Source organism: Ascaphus truei, chromosome 3 (genome assembly GCF_040206685.1).
Source record: "Ascaphus truei isolate aAscTru1 chromosome 3, aAscTru1.hap1, whole genome shotgun sequence".
Taxonomy (NCBI): domain Eukaryota; kingdom Metazoa; phylum Chordata; class Amphibia; order Anura; family Ascaphidae; genus Ascaphus; species Ascaphus truei.
The window spans coordinates 344,244,966-344,261,344 of NC_134485.1; the positions used below are offsets into that span (position 1 = coordinate 344,244,966).

A 16,379-nucleotide genomic window follows, 5' to 3' on the forward strand; every position below is an offset into this window, starting at 1 on the left:
ACCCTGACTGACGCACTCACACACCCTGACTGACGCACGCACACACCCTGACTGACGCACGCACACACCCTGACTGACGCACGCACAGACCCTGACTGACGCACGCACACACCCTGACTGACGCACACACCCTGACTGACGCACGCACACACACCCTGACTGGCGCACGCACACAAACCCTGACTGGCGCACGCACACAAACCCTGACTGGCGCACGCACACAAACCCTGACAGCCACACGTACACACACTGACAGCCGCACGCACACACCCTGACTGACGCACGCACACACCCTGACTGACGCACGCACACACCCTGACTGACGCACGCACACACACTGACGCACGCACACACTGACTGACTGACGCACGCACACACACACACACTGACTGATTGACGCACTGACTGACACACACACATACATACTGACGCACGCACACAACCCCTCACAGCCGCATGCACACAACCCCTCACAGCCACACGCACACATACACAGACTGACGCGCGCACACACACACACTGACTGCTGCACACACACCCACTGACTGCTGCACACACACACACTGACTGCTGCACACACACACACTGACTGCTGCACACACACACACACTGACACACACACACACACACACTGACACACACACACACACACACACACACACACTGACTGACGCACGCGCGCACACCCCCACACCCACGCGCACACACACACAGACTGACGCGCGCGCGCACACACACAATGAATGGTACACACACACACACACACACATACACTGACACACACTGACACTGACACACACACACACACACACACACACACACTGACACACACACACACACACTGACACACACACACTGACACACACACACACACACTGACTGACACACACTGACTGACACACACACACACACTGACTGACACACACACACTTACTGACGCGCGCGCGCGCACACCCCCACACCCACACACTGACTGACTGACTGACTGACTGCCGCACGCACACACTGACTGACTGAGGCACACACACACGCACACACTGACTGTGTGTGTGTGTGCGTCAGTCAGTCTGTGTGTGTGTTTGTGTTTCTGCGTCAGACTCACTGACGCGCGCGCACACACACTGACTGACTGACACACACACAATGACTGACGCACACACACTGCATGAAGCTGTAAAGGAGGGAGGGGGGGAACTGTATTGATGTGAATGGGGGACAAACAGAGAGAGGGGGAGGGGTGAGGAGAGAGAGAGGAGCGGGAACATTACATCCCGGGCAACGCCGGGTCTCTCAGCTAGTATAAAATAAACGTAAAGAGAGGGTGCATACCATTCAATGATGGATACAAAAAAAGGAACAACAGGACAGTCACTCTTATACTCCCAGAAAGTGAATATATATATATCATTTACGTGAATCACTATCCGTATTTGAAGTGTGTGTGTATATAAATATATATATATACATACAAATGAGCATACAGTAATATTTCCATTTGCTATTTGCCTTGCTATGGAGGGTTTTTGTCACTTTTTTACTCACATAACTTCACATATACATACATATATAATATATAATATATATAATATATATATATATATGCAGTGGAAGTGTATTGTGTGTATTTACCTACACACTCACTCCACATTTCAGTAACATACATATACATCTAAATAATATTCACATATACACGTTTGCTATAAATGGAATTATTACAATTTTACATTATATACACGTGCAATGAATGGAATAAACACTGTAATAAGTTTGAAATCGCCTATCCGAGCTGCTATGCATGGCTGATCCCTTTTCTCCAGCTTCCTTGAATGTACTACTGTATGAGGAAGATCATGTGACCAGATGCTAGTGCACGTTTAGAGAGAGGGAGGGCAGTGCTGACAAAGGGGTGTGCCTGGGTTTGTGACAGGCCATGAAGGGGCAGTGCCTTAGCAAATGCTTGTTAAAATAGAATACAAGAAAATTGGTCTTTCAAAGTTGTTTTTTTAAAAACAGAAAATGCTAAAAGTATTTTTTCTTACTACAGAACTGATTTATTAAAAAAAACACACATGCAGGATATAGACTGAACTGCAGCTTTAATGCTTGTAACTTCACCTGAGCACGACCTTTGCCCCATCACCTCTGGATAGACATGTTTGTAGGTGCTCAGAGGTCAGACGGCAACCTTGTATTACCTATCCACTGCAAAGTTCCGGATGTGTTCTGAAATTCTAACGTGCCTACTTGTTCTTGTGACACATCAGCAACGTGTGTGTGTGTGTGTGTGTGTGTGTGTGTGTTTGTGTGTTGGCTCCTTTTACAGTGTCAGGGAAACTCTCTGAGGAGAGGAACCTATAGGATATATCAACACTGGAGTTGTGGCCATGTAGAACAAACATGAAGAGGGGACAACGACAAACAGTGTTGTATAAGACCTAGAGGAAGGGGTCAAATGAGACAGGGGTGAATGAGTCAAACAAGCGGAGGAAAGAAAACAGGAAGAGAAGGTATGTATGGAAAACGAACAAACAGAAGAAAAATATGCATTCTCTGTGCAGGGCGTGTGAAGTGGAGCACTGTTTAGTTTACTGTTCTATGCTACGCAAAAGTACAGTGTTACACACTTATGTTCAGTGTTCTTTTTATGTGGTTGGTAAATTAAGCATTTTATAAAAATATTTCATACCATAATTAATTTATAGAAATAATTTCCAATGCTCTGTAGGCTCCTTTGCAAATACTGCTCACTTTTCAGCCAATAAATATTTTGTTTGTTGCTGGTATTGTTCAATTTTGTTAAATATTTAATCTTTATATGAGATGTACATTTGGCCACCAAGAGAATGTTCTTCTCATCCGCACAGCTTTCCGGTTCTATAGGACGGTCTCTGACTCTACAAAACCAGTGTATGTTGCATGTTATTGGGGAAGCTGGCTCTGCTGCTGTCAATTCTTTTACTATAATGCCAGAGAAGTGACACTGATTGGGAGTCCGAAACCCAGCTGCTGCTGACTCACGGATTGCATATATTTTGTTATTGTCTCATTTTAATGGCATGCAAGAATAAATATTGTAAAGTTGTGCACAGTGATTGTACAAAAGTGTGTGAGCATTACTCCTATATAAAAGGCACAGTGAACCCAAGTCTGTCTTGTACGAAAAGGCTACACGATGTTCATGGAACTTTCACAGTAGCCATCTATGCACTCCAACTGTTTAGTGAATAAGATGAGGGTTTTGTGAGTGTAGATGAATTGCTATGGCAATGACCATTCTGCAAATACATTCCTTTGGCTCAGATGCACATAAATGTCATCAGGACCCATTACAAGTGTTCTGTGCATTTGGTGTGTCGGTATGTATGAGGGTGGGAGTCTGTCTCTCCCACCTTCCTTCCGGAGGCCAGGGTTACAAGCCAGGCGCTAACAGTAGGATAATGCTGCTATTTCCGGCTTTTCAGCTGGAGCTTCTGTTTGGGAGAACTGGAGAACAATGCATTTCTAGGGATTAACCCCTTGGTAAGTGGAAGATCCTAAAAAATCCATTGCAATGCCTTATAGGCCCACCACAGTGAAGGGATTGAAAACAGAGTAAGGGAAGGATGTTTGTGTTGGTGGTGGACCGTTAAGTTGATGCAATAGCATAAAAATGCCCTTTTGGCTCCAGGGGAAGTAGGACCTTTTCCCTATCGCTATTTCCCGTAGGGAGGAGGCTGTCTGGACTGTTGATGTCTCGCCCCATGAGGCGATTGATATACGTTCTGATTTTAAATAGTTTGTGTTGGTGAATTCTTTAACTTTGGTCTTCCCTTTAGTGTGTTGACATGAAGGAAATTGCTGTTCTTTCATCCCTCCCATACTCTCTCTGTTCCTCAGCAGGAAAAAGTATAGATCCATAATTGCTACCCCATCAGCCCATTCACTGCCAATTGTAATCTTCATAATCTCCCTTTTATCTTTGTCACTATGTGGTGTCTCTCCCTCCCTCTCTAACAAGGTCCTAACTGTGCATTACCTCTTCCTCTCTCTCCCTGAAGCTCCTTTCTGGCTTTGATGCCACAGAGGCTGCACTCCTATGCTGGCCTTTCCCTCTCGTACTCACAGGGTTGTGGTTGGGGAGTGCTATTTCATCTCTTCCCCACTTCTGTTTTCAGGCATTATAGGTTTTTGCTTACTTCCCCTACTTGCAGTGAAACTCAATCCACCTTTTCTCCACCAATCTTATGTATTGCTGTAGTCTGTCTTCCTCCTTCAGCTACCCCCACTTTTCTCTCTTTGCATCCTGGCGGTCATTCCTTTTTCACCTGACTCGCCAATCTTCCTAGGATACTTTTAATTGTCATGACTCCTCTTGTCTCCTGGGCTTCCTTTTTTCTCTTCCTTGGTTCCTCCATGTTGGCTTTACCAATGGATTACTTCAAGCACCTATAATGAAGGCCTCTTCTTTGGCCTTGTCTTTACTAAAAACTTCTTTCTAACTTTCTATAAATCCTATTTTCTAATCTCCTCCTTTGCTGTCTCCAACTCCTCCTTCCTTCCTTGCTGCTTGTCTACCATCCCTACTCCGGAGACTTGCAATCCATAGATCATTAAACTCTGGTGTCCTCCCTGATCTCTAAACTCTCTCCTATCTCCCATGAAAATCATGTCACAACCTACAACTCTATCCTTTGCAATTGACTGGACCATCATGCTCCCCTTCTGTGACAATCTCGCCACTATAAGGCCTCGGCCAGGGTTCCTGCTGGCGTGCGGAGGTGCGCTGAAGCTCAGGGAAAGCGGGTGCTTTCCCTGGCCTTAGACAGCGCGCTGTCCGGGGGCGTGTCAGTGACGTCACGGAGCTGGTTCCCTCATTGGGCGAACCGCTCACGTGACCGGCCCTGCGTGTCGGCAAGCTGGGAAATGTAAAATTACCCTAAGACCTACGCTTCCGCAAGCGCGCTGAAGCGTAGGCGAGCCCCTACTAAAGCCGCTCTCATTGCGGCTGTAGGTGCTCAGTGCCGAGCAGAAGTGCATCTCCGCCCGCAAGCACTAAACATGGACGCGGCCTAAGGCTTAGTCCATAGACACTGCAGCCGTGCGGAGGCGCGCTGAGGTAAAGCGGGTGCTTTCCCTGGCCTTAGAGCGCGCGCTGTCCGTGGGCGTGTCGGGGGGCGAGCCAGTGACGTCACGGAACTGGTTCGACCTCATTGGGCGAACCGCTCATGTGACCGGCCCTGCGCTCCCGTGAGCGCCGAAACTAAAAATTTGTTAAGACGCAGGCGTGCGCGAGCCCCTGCTAAAGCCGCTCTTATTGCAGCTGCAGGGGCTCACTGCTAAGCTTAGCGCGGGTCAGCGCCTAAGCGCTGACCATGCCCGAGGCCTAACCCTCAACTATGGCTTAAAACACTCATGCATTCTGCACGTGCTCTTCTTCTTCTGGGTGTCTCTCTTTGGAGGAAATCTTATAGTTTTCCTGGACTACAAATTCTTCTCCTGTTGCAACCCTTCATTTTTTGTAGTCTAGCAAAGTTATAGTTCTACATTTAACAACCGCAGGTTTAACCCACATCAACTTTTCTTGATATTTAATTACTAAAACTTCTGTATCTCCATCAAGTTTTGCTGATTGCTTCAAGGACGAGGTGGACTCAGGTGAGTTCCCCTCTTTCCTTACTCCAGCGATGCGCGCAAAGTGGGGGTACCCCCCCAGGGGGAGCACTGGATATGTTTGGGCAGTTGCAGAGGTCCCGTGCTCTTCCCCGAGGCATTTAAATTAAATGCCTGGGAATCGCGTGAGACCTCTGCAACTCACTTACCGGGATTCTGCAGAGCTGGTAAGACAGCGTCAAATGACGACGCGGAGTGACGTCGCACGTCAATCTCTGACAACGGGGTCACGTGACATTCCATGTGACCCCGCAATGTCATTTGAGGCCGCCAAACAAGGTGAAGGGGGAGCAGGCATAGGGGCGCAGCTCAAAGTTTGCGCTCCCCTGCCTTACTCGACCACCTATTCTGAATCATGCTTGGTCTACTCCTAGATTCTTCCTCCCCTGTAACAGAGATACTCTCACTCTCGACCAACCGCCAGCTTGCTCTCATTCCATCCCATCTCCTCCGACCTCTCGCTCCCACTCTGATCCCTGCACTCACATTTTCAACATTTCATCTCTTGTATCTTTCCTTCCTCATTTAAATGTAGTTGTGAAACCACCCCCTTGACACCACTAGCCCATCGAATTACCTCCCTGTCCCCCTCCCGCCTTTTGACTCAACGTTTAGAACAGCTTGTATCGTCCTGCATACTTTCTCTCTTCGGCTCTTTTTCTCCTTGACCCACCCCAATCCAGGTTCTCAATACTCGACCTGCTGAAACAGCTTCACATTGCTAGTGTGTGTGTGTGTGTGTGTGTGTGTGTGTGTGTGTGTGTGTGTCTCGATTTTTCTCAATAAAATACCTTGCCTATATCATGACTAGCTCTGTAGTTAAAGCAGCAATACTAGAATACCCCCCGCCATATATATATATATATATATATATATATATATATATATATATATATATATATATATATATATATATATATATATATATATATATATATATATATATAATCTATCTCATGTGACCATGTATAATTCTACATTCTTACCGAAGCTGGCAATCATTTGCTGCTCCTGTTTTTATAAATGTCAAGATCCGGATTTTGTGCCTAACAAAATGGCTGCCTTCTAACTTTGTGATGCAGTCTGTGAAATGCTGTAGCGTATATGTAACACATTATTGTTATAGCTTCCAGAATAATAGTCTGTTTGGAACACGGCAACATCTGTTTGTGATACTTTATTGCCAAAGAGCAGAGCTCAAAAAGGTGTCAGAGCTTGTTTCAAAAAAGGAAGTGGCTATGAGTTTGACTGGTTTGGCTAGCAACCAAATAATGATCAGTACATTAAAAATGGCATTAGGTGTTAAATTAAAAAAAAAAAAAAATGTACAGTATTATCCAATTCTACATAACAGATTGTTTTTACTAATCTGACCTGAAACAAATGCGCACACAACCTCCTGGTATAAAATGTCTGCTTTTGGCATATTGAGGGGGTGTTATTATCAAATACTGAAAGTTACTTCTCAATGACCAGTAGCAGGTCTGTGGTGGGATGGAGACATGCTTTTTGGGGTGTTCCTTGGTGGCAGAGATGCCGCAAGGCTCGGCAGTGGCATGGGGAAAGAAACATGCTGGTTGAGTGATGTTCTGCAGAGTAGTGCAGGTTGATGGTGTAATGCTCTGCTGGCAAGGAGTAGGTAGATTGATGCTTTGTGATATGGATGGGCCTGATGGATCTGTCCTTTATCGCTTCTAGAAGTACATGGGTTAAACATTATGCACCTGTGCCTTAATCTCTTGGTGTTATCCTCCCAGGCCTAAATGGAAGCTTTTAGAAGTTTTGTGTAATATGGAGAGGGGGCAGGGCTGCTGCCTGCACACCTGTGTACTAAAAGAAACCTTGTTAACGAATAAGCTACGCATGACAAAGAGGTAATCAGCCAGGGATAAGACCTTTTTTATAGACTGTAAGTGCCTAAGGCTCTCTCCACCTGCTCTATTTATTCATAACACCTGTGCTAATTGTAAATGTCCCTGTCCCCATATCGTACCGTAATGGTTACATGTAAAAGAATGTGGGTCCGAAGTAATGTATTTATTTGGAAAGGCTCCAATTCCTATGTAATTGTCCATATGGGTGGCATCTCGATTCTCAAGGACGTTGAAACCATGTATTTATATGGACACAGTGAGGCTGTTCTGTTGTAAGTAGGGGTCAATTGGACTGTAAAATAAGAATATTCTTAGAACTATGGTCTAAATATGAAGGATAATTGTTGAGGTAAATGTACCACTACCCCTTCCTTTTTTTTTTTTTGTTTAATTAGCTTAGTTGGAACTATTACTGTTCTAATGTTGACTGTTTTCCCCCTCTGTTAGACACTGATCTTCTGTCTTGTCCAGCAGAAGCTGGCGTTGCAATATACTCAAGTGTTCCTATAACAGGATATATATCTATATCCTTCTAAAAAGTACACTGGGTTATGTGGAGTAATTTCCAATATAAAATGGGACACATTGTTCTAGGAATGCAGCCTCACAATCTGTTTATGAAAAGATGCACATTGAGGTGTCCTTATGATGGATATATCGGCTTTAGGAGGTGTGTTTTGTAAAGGGGTTCTCATAACCTCCATTCTTACTTTTTTTTACAGCGTCAGTATCCTGATTGGGGCTCCCCAGGCGAACACGAGCCAGCCAAATGTAGTGGAAGGAGGAGCGGTTTATTACTGTCCCTGGCAGAGAAATGACAGCAGCTGCACGGCTATTCCGTTTGACACCACAGGTAAATCCAAACGCTTCCTCGCTTCTAGGCCTTCTGTAAACTTGGAACTACTACTGTACTATGGTAATAAATAACATTGAGTAGAACCTGCCATACAGCAGCATTTCAGGACATTGTAATGGTGTATCACAACTTCTGCAGCAGGGACTTCTTCCCGCTTTTACATTTAAATATACCAACCTTACTATTCTTTATAGCTCTATTTATACACACACTTACATTTTTCCTTAAATCCACTTTTTATTTTTTATTTTTATCGCGTCTCCAGGGTTTTGCAGATGTGCTTGAGGGTTATTTTTCGGAAGGGGTTTGTGAGGTTTTGCACAGCTTGATCAATGAATAACGGTCTCGGAAAAGATGCCACAATCTGCATCGTACAGTACTACACTCGTCCAGGACAATACATCTAAGTACTGTTATGTACAAATGCAACACTTGTTCTGATCATTTCACAGTGGTACCAGACTTCTTAACTGTTATTGAAGGTTTAACAGATGAGACAAATGAATGGTGCTAAACTTCTCCCAGCAAAAGGAAGTGACTTTGCATCACATTGAAGAAGGATCTTGGTCTACACTAGCACTAAACTCTTGTCTGCTTATCTTCTGTTACTGTGTGTAGTATTGTTACAGATTAGGCTTTTCCCAGAGGGAGGGACTGCTTCTTGCAAACTGCTTTAGGTTTAGTTTCAACTTTTTGCATCAAAACTGATGCAAAAATATTTGATTTAAATCATAAAAGCCTATTTTCTTTAATCCAAGGAGAAATAATTTGATCTGATGCCTTTTTAAAAAAAAAAAAAATATATATCCATTCACTTGTGGTGCAAGACTTGTTTTTTTTTTTTGTAGCTTGATAAATGGCATAATCTAACCATACAGGAACAAATACAATTGTGTAACAATGTTCAGTGAAGTATCTTTTTACAGTAGGTACTATTGGTGAAGATTGATGGGTTTATGTTGTATTTGCTGTGTAATAACATCCTCCCAAATCTATTGACAATTTCACACAGTAAAACAAGGGCTATTATCCCAATAATGACCTTGCTGTATAGTCATTTTTGCCATGAGAGGGAGTGGCTCAGCGAGTAAAGACACTGACTGGCATTGAGTTTGAAGCAGGGGATCCTGGTTAAATTCCTGGTGTCGGCTCCTTGTGACCTTGAGCAAGTCACTTTATCTCCCTGTGCCTCAGGCACCAAAACCATAGATTGTAAGCTCCACGGGGCAGGCACCTGTGCCTGCAAAATGTCTCTGTAAAGCACTATGTAAAACTAGCAGCATGCTGTTGTTATTATTATTATTATTATTATTATTATTATTATTATTATTATTACGTCTGCACAGTGCTACAGTGTAAAAACATGAGGCTTTTTGTGAACAAGTTTTATGGGGTTGTTATGGTGACCTCAACAGAACGCATTTTCTGTAAGGAAAACAAATTAAATAAAGCTGAATTCCCATCATTGCCTGTAGGCAAACATAGTCCACAACCACATCAAGGCACCTGATCTCACCTCCAGGTTGTTAAATCCAAAGACTATTTAGAAGAAGTAACACTGCAGCTGTGGCACAGGATTGGAACCGCAACCCTGGGGTGTGAACTAATGTGTGATCACAATGTATTTGTGTCCGTGATGTCTTTTAAAATGTTAAATCTTGGTGATTGTCAGAGGCCCTGATCTGTTTAGTTTATGTAACCATGCTGTAAAATGGCTGCAGTCATCTCTCCTGCTGACAGTAAGCCCTGGTAAGTTATGGGCATGCCAGCAGTAATTATGGAGGTTTGCCCTCACACCCTGGTGAGGTGCCCTATGTATGGATGGGAGTGGTCACAGGTTCTGACTCCCGGGTTGGTAATGTCAGAGTTGTGTCAGCCCCCAGAGGATACATAAGGCACAGCACTGATCAAAAGTTAGTTGTGGGAAGTAGAGAGTTCAGTGATTGTTGCTAAGTAGTTGGAGGAGTTCAGAGTTGGTACACTACAGGACTAATGAGACTGTGACCAGGGACCTGGCGCAGAATAGATATCCCTACGGGGATAGGGAATCCCTACCTTAGGAGGACAATACCTTTCAAAGGGAAGTACGGTGAACAATGGAGGGCTAAGTTCACCCATTGTGGAGGGCAGCTGGCCCACTGTACTAATAAAGATGACTCTGATAAAAGAAACCCTCGTGTGTAAGTGTGGAGTGATTACACAGGGGGCTGCACCACAGAGGAGTTCCTCACCAGGACCATCCACAAGCGGACTCTGGGATCCTGATGAGGTGGAGGCGCTGCAATGGATCTAGGTAGGACTCAAGCACACTACCTCAGCTGCCTGTCTGGGTTGGCAATCCCCAATACAACATCATGCGGGGGACTCAGGAGTCCTGTTGCCAACAGGTGCACCACCAGACATCACACTGTAATGGGGACTGGTTAGACCACGGGCCAATATGAGATTGGGTGGGTCAGGCTAGTCCAGAAAACCCGTTACATTTAAAAGAACTTTTCAAAGTGGTTAGGAATGTTTGAACTGGGAGCTTATGTTTTTTTATCTAGTGGTGGTCATATTTTCTGTATATATGTTAATGTATATCTATATTCCCTCTTTTCTCTCTTCTCTCCCCCCCCCCCCTTGATTGGTCACACTTCCCCTTTCCTAATTGGAGCTATGACTGTGAACCTATTTTATAAATAAATGTTTGTGTTGAGTGGACAAATGTACTAAATGTCTATTCTCTCTAAGTGGATTAAACCTCTAAATAACTTCTGCCAGTTTTTTTAAATTTTTTTTTTGTTTTTTTTTGAGTAATTAGGATTTGTTTTTGTGCTGTGTTTAAAGTACATTGTGGCACAGTCGGGTCATACGCTGACAAAGGACCAGAGGGAAATGCTCCTCCTATGCCTGTTTAGGGTCAATTGTCTGTGTCCTACAGTGAAGGACCATTTTTACTTTGACACACTGCCTCTGTGTCCTCTGGTGCGGGTAGTTCAACGGCCCCCGTACCCACCCAGGAGCCTCTTAGTTTACCCCTTATGCCAGAGGGCTTTTGTATTTATTTTTAAACTAGTTTATGGCTCTCATGGGGGAGTTCTTAAAGGAAGCCAGAGAAGAAGCCTTTCATTCTTTAGTTATATGTCCCAGGCACATGATGGTTTTTAAAAAATAAAAAACATTTTTTATAAAGGTATGTGATGGGGCTTTAATCCAGTTTAAAATGTCAGCACACTTAAAGCCTGTCGGTAGCTGAGTCCAGCAGGGAGCTGGTTAATTGCAGCTTGTCAATTAGCCAGTCTCCACCTGGCTCATCAAGCAGGTTTAAAAGTGTGCTGCCAGACAGATCCCAGGGAACCAGACCCTCCATTCCAGGTCACAGCAGACCCTGTGACCCCCCTCCCCCCCAGAGGGTGCACCCCAGACCTGGACTGATATAAAAGAGCCCCCTGCTTACAGGTACCTCTTTGGGGTCAGAGGTTGGCAAGAGGCCTAGCCTCCCAAGCCCTGCAGATGGGGACTGGGAAGTGTGAGTTAGCCCTTACAAAGGGATAGCCCTGTTTTTAAAAAAAAATTGCATGCTGACATGAAGCTGTACTGCTTAAAGCCTTGGGCTAAATAAAAGCCAACATTTATTTTCCCTTAATGACGTCTCCCTGGTTATACCTCTGCACATGTCTCCTACAGGATACTATAATTATTTTGAAATTAGGAGGCACCCCAGCCCTTTCTAATAGCACAAAACACAGACAAAGCTCAGTGCACATCCAGAAAAACTTATATACGGTACAGTGCCTAAATATACATGTATAAATAACTAATAAATAAAATGGTCTTTTAGTTTAACATTTTGGCCAAATTGTTGTAAGCCCTTGAGCCAAACTTCTGGATGTGCACTGAGCTTTGTCTGTGTTTTATGTTATGTCTCTGGTTTTAAATACATATTGCCATGCTCAGTAGCACTCCTCTGTGAAACTTATATGCTTATATATATGTTGTGGGTATTTTGGGGGTTCAATTTGAGCTTGTAGGTGTTCTGTATGCTTTCTAATAGCACGTCTGCAATCAGATGGTGCCTGTGATCAGATACATTGTAAATTCTGATGTATTTGGTACAATTTTTTCAAATGATCTGAAAATTGCAAGGAATACTGCCTGGAGAACCCCTGAACTCCTGTTGAAAAACACTGGCCTGTGGAGTTGGATTACTTGGACCCAGCTTCGTAGCAAGAAAGTACTTCAGACTTTTATCTGCAATCGTCATAAGAGTAGTACGATTCTAGAGGGGAGCATTACAATCTTAATCTCAAGAACATGGACACCTTTATTATGAATGTGGTGTCAACAATTGGGGGTACCTAAATGCTCTTGACGACTTATATTGTTATTAAAGCGGAAAAGGAGATCCTTGGGTATTGAAGGATTTGTTACTTGGTGAATTTAAAATGCCCGGACAGAAAGAGCTGTTAGACAAATTGAACAAGATATATCTGCTTAAGATGGAAGATAAGTATTGGGACAACCCACTCTGGGTAGACACAGCAAAGAGAAAGAGAAGAAAGGGAACTTTCCTCTCTCAGGATAGAAGACCTAAATTCACTAAATCCATTGAGGTTAGAGGCAGTCCTTTTGAAAGGCTACATCATTCAGGGGACCAAGGCCACTTGTCAAACAAGATGGTAGCTCCTCTAGATGTATCACCAGACTAAGGCCTCGGTCCCGCTGCGCTCGTTGGCGCGGGCGGCAATGTCGCGAGTTCCCCACCAGCAGGGGAATCCTCGCGAGCCGGTCCCGGTCCCCCCTGGCGGCACAGCTGACTACACGCTGTGGCGCGTCAGCCGCTAGGAGACACAAGAGAATGGTGTTTCCTAGCGTTGACGCGTCACGTGGTGTGGCTGTGAGCCAATGGGGAGGGGAGGCTTCGGGAGGAGGAGAGGCTTCCGGGAGCGGGGAGGAGTGTGGAGTGAAAGCAGGTGAGTGCCTGTCTGTGTGTGTGTCTGAGTGCGTGCCTGTGTGTGTGTGTATGTGTGTGCCTGAGTGCCTGCCTCTGTGTGTGTGTGTGTGTGTGTGTGTGTGTGTGTGTGTGTGTGTGTGTGTGTGTGTGTGAGTGCCTGCCTGTGTGTGTGTGTGTGTGTGTGTATGAGTGCTCCAGCCCGAGTCTGTGGAGGGAGGGAGGGGAGGGGGAGAGTAGCGGGTCCCTCCTGCAGCCCGTGGAGGGAGGGGGGGGGAGAGAGTAGCAGCTCCCTCCTGCAGTCCGTGGAGGGAGGGGGGGGAGAGTAGCGGGTCCCTCCTGCAGCCCGTGGAGGGAGGGGGGGGGAGAGTAGCAGCTCCCTCCTGCAGTCCGTGGAGGGAGGGGGGGAGAGTAGCGGGTCCCTCCGCTCAAGCCACGCCCCCCCTCCCTGTCAAACCTCCCACTCCCGCCCACCTCCGGCTCCCGCTCCCTACAGACCGCATATCGCGGTCTGTGTATCTCAGCGCACCGCCTATCAGCAGTGCGGGCGCGCTGACTCTGGGAGCGGGGCCTTAGCCTAAGACCGTGGTATGGAGCAGATCAATCCTTTTTTGAAATTCAGCCGGTCTTCTTTAACACGGCTGTAGGCGGCAGACTAAAGTGTTTCACGGTGGTATGGATTCAGTCAACGACTGATCGTTGGGTACTCCCAAGTTATCAGAAGTGATAACATTTTTAGAGCAACCCCATGGTTTTTAAAGGCTCCTTTTTGTTATGCATGCCCAAAGATTACAAGCGCTTCAATGTTTAAAGCATTTAGTAGAGCAGCAAGTTTTTTATAGAAGTACGCGAGTTGAGGGTTCTATTCTACCCTCTTTGATGGTACCAAAGAAAGAGTGCTCTTTTCATCCAGTGCTGGATCTGAAGTATTTAAACAGATTAATCCAGAAAACATACTTCGAAATGGTATCGATCACATCAGTCATACACTTAGGACCGGGCTTAATAAAAAAATATGTATGCAGCTGTAGACTTCCAGGATCTGTGTCTACATATTCCCATCCATTACACACTAAAAAAATCCTCAGATTCAGTATAATCGAAATGACCAGTTCACGCCCATTTAAATTGTTCCTTGGGTGTTCACAAAGGTTGCCAACCGATGACTACATCTGATATTTGTAATGCCTCTCTGGATGAAATCCAGGTAGGAGCCAAATCCAGAAAAGAAGCTAATGAGCATATTCTGACATTTAGATCTCGTCTCGGCACTATTGCTGGTCAACCCCAAAAAAGAGCAGATTTGCCCCGCCACAAAGGTTGAGATTTTTTGGGATGTAGTTCAGTGCATTACAGCAAGTGTCTCTGCCAACAGAAAAGAGACGCATTAGGCTAAGGCCCCGTTGCACGCGTCCGCACGGCTGTCTTGCTTGCCGGCGGCGCGTGCAACTTACTGCACCGCGATCTGCGGTCTGCAGGAAACTTTTTTTCGGAGCGGGGGGAGCGTGACCAAAGGGGTCGGGTGGGCGGGGCCATGACGAGGGGGGGGCTCGGCCATGACGTGTGTCCGTGTGCTGGAGTGACATATCTCCAGTTTAATCGGGTGCTGTAAAGTCCCGTCCACCGCCTCCCCCTCTCCCCCCTCAGTTTGCCCTGAAGCGGGGCCCCGTCCCCCAGGCCCTGCATGTAAATGAGTGTGAGGACAGTGTAAATACATGTGTCCCGCTCCCCGAAGCCTCCCCTCCTCCTCCTCCTCTCCTCATTGCCAGGGGTTCCCCCGTGCATCTGCTTACACTGCAGAGAGTCAAAAAGCCAGCAAAAAAAACAAAAACAGGCCGCCTCCCTACGAGCTCCTTCCCTGCTCACCTCCTCATTGGCTCATACGCGCACCACGTGACGCGTCAACGCTCCAGAACACCTTCTTCTGGTAGCGCTGGCCGGCTGACGCGTCACAGCACGTAGTGAGCCACGGAGGGAGGAGGCAGCGGGGGACCAATGGATTGCAGGTAAGGGGCTGGTGGCGCACGCGGCCGCACGCACCACTGGACGCAGCGGGACCAAGCCCTAAGACATCTGTACAAAAACAGTACGCTCTTGCGGAGCGTGGTGGTTTGCATAGAGGCAGGACCCTGGGCTCTATTTCTTCTAAGAAGAAGGCTTCAATATAATCTCCTGTCCAGATACAGCAAGGATATGCATAATCTTTCCCAAAAGATAACTCATGCCAAGCACTTGCTATTATCTGAAAATGATGGGAATCAGAGGCCAACTTGGCAAAAGGCAGATCGTTGGACTCCCTGAATGTGGTCCTTTTTTAACAGATGTTGGCTCCCCATCCTGATCTAACAGGAAACGTTCGTCCAAGGAAATTGGTCACCAACCAAAACAACTTTTTCAATCCATCAAAATTATAGAAACTAGTGTATTTTATTCAATGTGCTTTTGGCATTTTCTTATTGTTTTGATATCTTCACTGGATGTCCTCTCACAGTGGTTTCTTTATAAACCATCAGGGAGTTATGCGGAGCCTTCAAGCCTCAGAAGTCACCAGAATCCTCAGGTGGGCAGAACTCTCTTTCCTGGTCATTTATGGCAAGACACAAGAACATTCTAGCGGATTTTTTAATTTATTTTTTGCTGAAATATATTGTAGATCCAGGAGAATGGTCCCAGAGTCCAGGAATTTATGAACCGGTTATTCAGATGAGGACAACCTTCAATAGATCTTATTGCAACAGAACTTCATGTACCACCTATATATATTGTTTTTTTTTTTTTTCCACAGTTACAGATCATGAGGCATCAGGAGTAGATGCTCTGGTCATGGATTGGCAGTTTCCCCTGGCTTCCGTTTTTTTACTGATCCCTTTGCTACAGAGGAAGCTCAGCGGCGGATTTGAAAAATCAGCTGCCCGTAGGCACTTGACTGTTGCAGCCACCTTTTTGTTGCCGCCCCCTCCTGAACCGCAGCGTCAAATGACACCGTAGACATCACCAATGTGATGGCGCTGTGCGCCACGTTGCCATGGTAACGTGGCGTAATTTGAGGCTGCGATGTTACGTTGCC

General features: G+C 45.6%; 1 protein-coding gene across 1 annotated transcript in view; it reads left to right on the forward strand.

The window, feature by feature from the left end:
- ITGA5 (integrin subunit alpha 5) overlaps positions 1–16,379 on the forward strand; it is a 107,502-nt gene that overhangs the window by 37,377 nt on the left and 53,746 nt on the right. The window contains exon 2 of the mRNA XM_075591732.1: positions 8,246–8,376. Within this exon, the coding sequence (XP_075447847.1) occupies positions 8,246–8,376 (131 nt within the window). The remainder of the gene's footprint in view (positions 1–8,245; positions 8,377–16,379) is intronic.